Source organism: Eurosta solidaginis, chromosome 3 (genome assembly GCF_040869045.1).
Source record: "Eurosta solidaginis isolate ZX-2024a chromosome 3, ASM4086904v1, whole genome shotgun sequence".
Taxonomy (NCBI): Eukaryota; Metazoa; Arthropoda; class Insecta; order Diptera; family Tephritidae; genus Eurosta; species Eurosta solidaginis.
The window spans coordinates 9,164,480-9,170,910 of record NC_090321.1 but is presented as its reverse complement, the minus strand read 5'-3'; the positions used below and the strand labels follow the sequence as shown (position 1 = coordinate 9,170,910).

General features: G+C 41.0%; 1 protein-coding gene across 1 annotated transcript; it reads left to right on the top strand.

The window, feature by feature from the left end:
* Positions 1 to 1,470: 1,470 nt before the first annotated feature.
* Positions 1,471 to 2,403, top strand: LOC137246207 (trypsin beta-like). Its single transcript, XM_067777293.1, has one exon. It carries the CDS (start codon positions 1,496 to 1,498, stop codon positions 2,276 to 2,278), a length of 783 nt encoding a protein of 260 aa, XP_067633394.1. The 5' UTR covers positions 1,471 to 1,495; the 3' UTR covers positions 2,279 to 2,403.
* Positions 2,404 to 6,431: the final 4,028 nt, after the last annotated feature.

Genomic DNA, 6,431 nt, shown 5'->3' with positions numbered 1-6,431 from the left:
AAATACTCATTAACACCTTTCTTTTGATACCCATATTGTACAAACAAATTCTAGGGTCACCCCTGGTCCACATTTATGGCGATATCCCGAAAAGGCGTCCACCCATAGAACTAAGGCCCACTCCCTTTTAAAACACTTATTAACACCTTTCGTTTGATACCCATATTGTACAAACGCATTCTAGAGTCAAACCTGGTCCACTTTTTTAACGATATACCGAAAAGGCGTCCACCTATAGAACTAAGGCCTACTCCCTTTTAAAATACTCATTAACACCTTTCATTTGATACCCATATCGTACAAACGCATTCTAGAGTCACCCTGGTCCACCTTTATGGCGATATTTCGAAACGGCGTCCACCTATAGAACTAAGGCTCACTCCCTTTTAAAATACTCATTAACACCTTTCATTTGATACCCATATTGTACAAACAATTTCTAGGGTCACCCCTGGTCCACCTTTGTGGCGATATCTCCAACGGCGTCCACCTATGGAACTAAGGATTACTCCCTTTTAAAATACTCATTAACACCTTTCTTTTGATACCCATATCGTACAAACGCATTCTAGAGTCAACCCTGATCCACCTTTATGGCTATATCCCTAAATGGCGTCCACCTATAGAACTATGGTCCACTCCCTCATAAAATACCCTTCCTTACTTGTTTATTTTATATTTATCTTAAAAATCGTTTAGGTATGTAGATCTGTTCACTATATATTTCTTATCTTATACATCCGATTATTCGGAGATTACGAACGGGATAAGATCATTGTTCAGCCCCATTCATAAAAGGTATGAAGTCTTCGGCACAGCCGAAGACAGTCCCGTTCTTACTTGTTAACTGTTAATACTCTATATTAAGTATTATAAGTTTGATAATTTGTTTTTACTTTTATAGTAAAAATGTTATGGGGCGATTCGGTAAAAAAGGTTGAAAATAACAGGCATCCTATCATGTGCATACATCGGTTGAGTGCTGACAACTCTCAGAGTTCTGATTCTGATCGTTCTAATGAGATTGGATCGTGTTTCAGAGCTCGATGACTCAATGGAACGCTACTAATATTCGCTCCGTCTGCTGCTCATGTTTCTTATTATGCGAACATAAAGCAGTTTGAAAACAAATAAAACTAATTAAGTATACACTTTGTTCTTTTCATACAAATATAAAGCTAATATAATAGGAAATTTCAATTGAAATGTCATTTTAAAAAGCTGTATAAATATTTTGTATTTTTCATCATTAAGGCTATTGAAATTTCAATTAGGCACTTTCAACCAAAAATTTACTTAAGGTAGAGTAAAAAAAAATTCTTTTGTATTAATTGCTTTAACTTAAATATACAAGTATTTTTATTGTTCAAATCTAGAAGGAAACGTGTTTGCTTATTTTTTATTCACAGGACCCACTTAGGTATAAATAGCGCCCACAAACTTGATATCGGTGTACTTTATATTTAAAAAGTGGTTGAAATAGTCTTAAACTAAAATGTATTTACGCAATTACTTCGCGCTTTTGGTTAGCATATTTAGCTGCAGTTTGACTTATACAAGTTCGGAATTTCGTATTGTTGGGGGCTCTCCTTGGACCATACAGCAGAGCCCTTACTTAGTATCCATACGCCATATGAACAAACATCATTGTGTTGGTTCATTGGTCTCTTTGGACAAGGTGTTAACAGCTGCAAGTTGCGTGGAAGAGAAACATCAGAGCCAATTTGTTATTCTAGCTGGTGTAACGAAATTAAGCGATATATTCTCAGCTGGAAAAACTCGCAGTGTGGCCAGGGTAATTATTCCAGATTTGTATAATTCCAAAACAAAAGATATGGATATAGCTTTGATGAGATTGTGTTCGCCGTTTGACAAGAGTAATACAATAGATACAATACCAATTTGCGGAGATGTTTTAAAAGGTAAAACGCTAATGCAAATTAGTGGATGGGGTTGGACAACTCCAAACAATGGGATAACTTCGAATATACTCCAAGCTACTAACTTGACTACAGAAACACGGAGGACATGTGCCAATCATTATAAGGTGACAGGTAAACGTATAACAACATCAATGATTTGTGCTGCTGCGAAAAAATCTGATGCGTGCAATGAAGATGCTGGGGGACCGGGCGTTGTGAATAAAAAACTTTATGCGGTGGTATCACATAATCTGGGTTGTTCGCAATCCGAATATCCGACTGTTTTTACAGCTTTAAGTAATATAAGAGTTCAGAGATTTTTAAATGATGAATCGGTACAAATGGCTTTATGTTGAAATACAACTGTTCACAATTCACATATTCATGCAACCTTGTAAGATGTCAAATTTGAATTCAACATCTATTCTTCTTCGCGTTCTATATTTCGCGTTCAATAAAACTAGTCTGTATTAAACTTAAACTTGTGTATATTGATTTTGCTTTAGTGCAGAGGAAACTTCCACAGTGTTAAGTATACTATAAACTACAAAAGTTCAACACTTTATAATTGCAGGGGGTTGTTATAACCCGACTCCTGAGTGTAGTGTAAAATCACCTATTTCAGAACTATTTTTTTCATAAACGCAGGCCACGTCAAAATATATAGAATTATGCTAAGATAGATCTTTTTCGAAACGGTAGCTGAGGTATGGAGATATTTCAATCAGCAGCCGAAATAACGATTTTTCTTTTTGTGTTATCTATAAATAAATGTTTATTTATAATTGTGATTAAAAAAAAACAAAAACATTTTAATTGTATCCAACGAAAGTGTGACACATGAAAATGCCATAGGTTGCGAGACCAAGCTTTATCCTTAGCTTTTTCGCTAAGAATGATTATTCGAACGTTAAAATATATATTGTACATAGATACACGTTAAGCATACAAAGTCGTTGGTTCCACAATACACTTAAAGAGATGGCTGTCATGTGGGGGCACATTACAAGCAGGACATATATTTTGTATGGCTGGGTTGGTTTTGGATAGGTAAGAGTTTAACCAGTTACAGTAGCCAGATCGAAGTTGAGCTAGAGTGACGCGCCTGTTTGTGGAGTTCACTGAGCACCTGCTTGTGTTTTTTAGCTTCATACGGCTGTATTCTCAGATGCTCTATTTCCTCATAATGCTTACGGAGATGACTCCTTAAGCCCCAGGGCGGTGTAGGCACATCAAACAGATGTCTGTTGAGATGTCCAGGGTTCTGGGTATTCAACAGGAACTGTTTGGTTAGCATTTCATTTCACTCCCTAATGGGGAGTATTCTCGCCTCATTATGTAGATGGTGTTCTGGGGACATAAGAAGACACCCAGTGGCGGTTTTAAGGGCAGTATTTTGGCAGGGCTGTAGCTTCTTCCAGTGAATAGTCTTTAGGCTTGGCGACCATATCGTGGACGCGTAGCATACAATCGGCTGGTCAATTGCTTTGTAAGCTGTAATGAACGTTTTTTATCTTTACCCCAATTACTGCCAGCAAGATATTTGAGGGTTTTATTCTCTCTGAATTTTCGGTACAATTGCGGCTGCATGCTCACCAAATGTAGATCCTGATCGAACGTCACACCAAAGGTTTTGGGGTGTAAGCCAGTCGGTAGCGTAGTGCCATTGACGTGGATATTCCAAATGGTCGACATTTAGGACGTCCATGTTGTAAATAAGGTCGCCGATGATTTAGTCGGTGATAATGTCAGGTTTCGCGAGGCGAAAAAACTGGAGAGATCAGGGAGTTAGCCGTTTATTTTGTTGCAAAGCTCATCGATATGTGGGCCTGGGCCTCTGGCCATTAGTGTGCAGTCATCGGCGTAGGAAACGATAGTGACTCCGTCTGGTGGCGAAGGTAGCTTTGATATGTAGAAGTTAAACAGAAGTGGGGATAGGACACCAACCTGTGACACCCCTTGTTTAATTCTTCTTGGTTTGGATGTTGCGTTCCTGAATTGCACCTATGCCTGCCGATCAGATAGAAAATGTTCGGTCCACTTTTTAAGACCCTTCCAGGTTTTGGAGTAACACGCCATGGTTGGCTGTATCAAAAGCTTTTGACAGGTCTAACGCAACGAGTACTGTCCTATGGTGGGGGTGTTGATTTAAACCGCAATTTATCTGCGTACTAATGGCATTTAGCGCGGTGGTTGTGTTATGTAGTTTTCTGAAGCCATGCTGATGATAAGCTAGTTGCAAATTTGATCTAAAGTAGGGGAGCAGAATGGCTTCAAGTGTCTTGGCTACTGGCGATAGGAGAGATATCGGGCGATAAGAATCTCCTATGTTAGCTGATTTTCCATGATTTAGTAGCGAGACCACGTTGGCCATTTTCCATTTTTCAGGGATGACGAAGGTGGAAAGGGACAGGTTGAAGACATGTGCTAAATATTTGAATCCCTCTTTGCCTAGGTTTTTAAGCATCCCCACGGCTAAGCTATATGGGCCCACTTATTTAGGTGGTTTATCATGAACGATTGCATCCTCAACCTCTTTGACGGTGATGGTAATTGGGCGTGCGCTCTATTTATGTTTGTGTGCGCGTCTGTTGGCCCGCCGTCTAACTTTGTCAACCGTAGAATGCATTACACATTGTCGGCAAAAACCGCTCGAGCATTTATATCCCTTATTTGGGGGTCGCCGGGGTCGTGCCGTTATGAGGCACGTTCTCTCCCTAAATTTGCGGCTGCCGGCGGAAAAGGGTGCCAGATTTCCGGAATTCTAAGGCGGGAATGAAACGAGCCGAGGCGGATTCGGTGACCTTGCGAAAAGCACGTTCCCCTTGGCGGGCATAATTCAGGATAGGAAGGGCAGCAAAGCGATTGTCTGTAAAGGATTTGTAACCATCCCACTTTCCTTTCTTAAAGTTGTTGAAAGTGCGGTTCTCAGTAATGATGAAGTCTGCAAATCGATCGATCGATTGGAGTATAGGAAGGTGGTCAGATGCCAATGTTATCATCGGCTGCCAGTTGACGCAGTTTACTAGTCCTGCGCTTACGATGGATAGATCTGGCTACCTGTGACATCTTCCTACCATATGCGTGGGGGCGTCTCCGTTTATTGTGCAGAACGTCGTTTTCTCTATTTGGTCCGCAAACATATTACCCCTGCTGTCCGGCCGTAGGTTAGAATGCCATAGATCGTGATGGGCATTGAAATTGCCTAACATAATGCGATTATCGCCAGTGAGTACAGCGCTGATATCAAGGCGCTATCCACTGGGGCAACAGGTGACAGGAGGAATGTAGATGTTGATGATTTCTAAGTTTACATCGCTTGACTGGACAGATATGCCATTACGTTCTAGGACACTGTCTCTGCTGCCGATATCAGGATGGAATACATTATATTGCACTGAATGGTATATGATAAACGCGATACCGCCTCCATTTCTGCTCTCGCGATCTTTTCTGTGGACATTATACCCAGAGCAGGTCTGCAGAGCAGATCTTGCTGTGAGTTTGGTATCCTGAATCTCAGCAATGCGGATGTTATGCCGCTTCATGAAATGAACTATCTCCGTGATCTTCCCAGTTAACCAGAAAACCCAGAAAACCATTTCTCAGGACCGGGGTTAGATGCAGGATCCGGATTGGTTTCGATACCTTCCTAGTCCTGGAGAATATGGCGCAGTCCCGCTGCAAGCATCTGCTGGGAGGATGACAATTTGTGAAATGGTGTCACAGTGAAATGACTGCCATTGGTCGGGAAGTATTCCTACCATCTCCGGTACATAGAACCGGCTGCCTTGAGAAGCGAATGAGATTTGATCGTTATTCAGAGTTCGATGACTCAACAGAACGCTACTAATATTAGCTCCGTCTGCTGCTCATCTTTCCTTTTATGCAGGTTTAAATGGGAGCGAACATAATAGCAGTTTGAAAACAAATCAAACTAATTAAATTTACGCTTTGTTATTTTCATAAAAATGTAAAGCTAGGTTAGATTAGAATGAACTGTCCGGTCCATCAGGACCTCACATAGACTGAATGAGTCCGTAGTGTTACTAGAAGTTCTTTTTAACGACCAAACTGAAAAACCCTATCAAAAACCAAGACCTATGTTATAAAATAACTCCGTCCTCTTGGCAAATACTAGAAGGTTCCTAGGAGTGAAGCTACTTGCTGCTTCTAGATCTGACAGCTGTATCACTCCTAATAGCTGGAGTCTTAGCATGGCAAGTGCAGGGCACGAGCAGAGAACGTGCTCGATCGTTTCCTCTTACAACCCGCACTTCTTACATCTGCTATCACTGACCAAGCCTTATTTAAGGCCATTTGACGCCAGAAGGCAGTGTCCAGTCAGAATACACGACTACAGCCTACAGTCCACTCTTTTAATGATAGAAGCACCTTTGTTACTCTAAGGCTGTAAGACCTACACATAATCTTCGACACTTTACAGCCCCGCGCTTGAATGCACGCCTTTTCCGCTTGGGCGATCATGTGCACCCCTCGCCTTCGCTT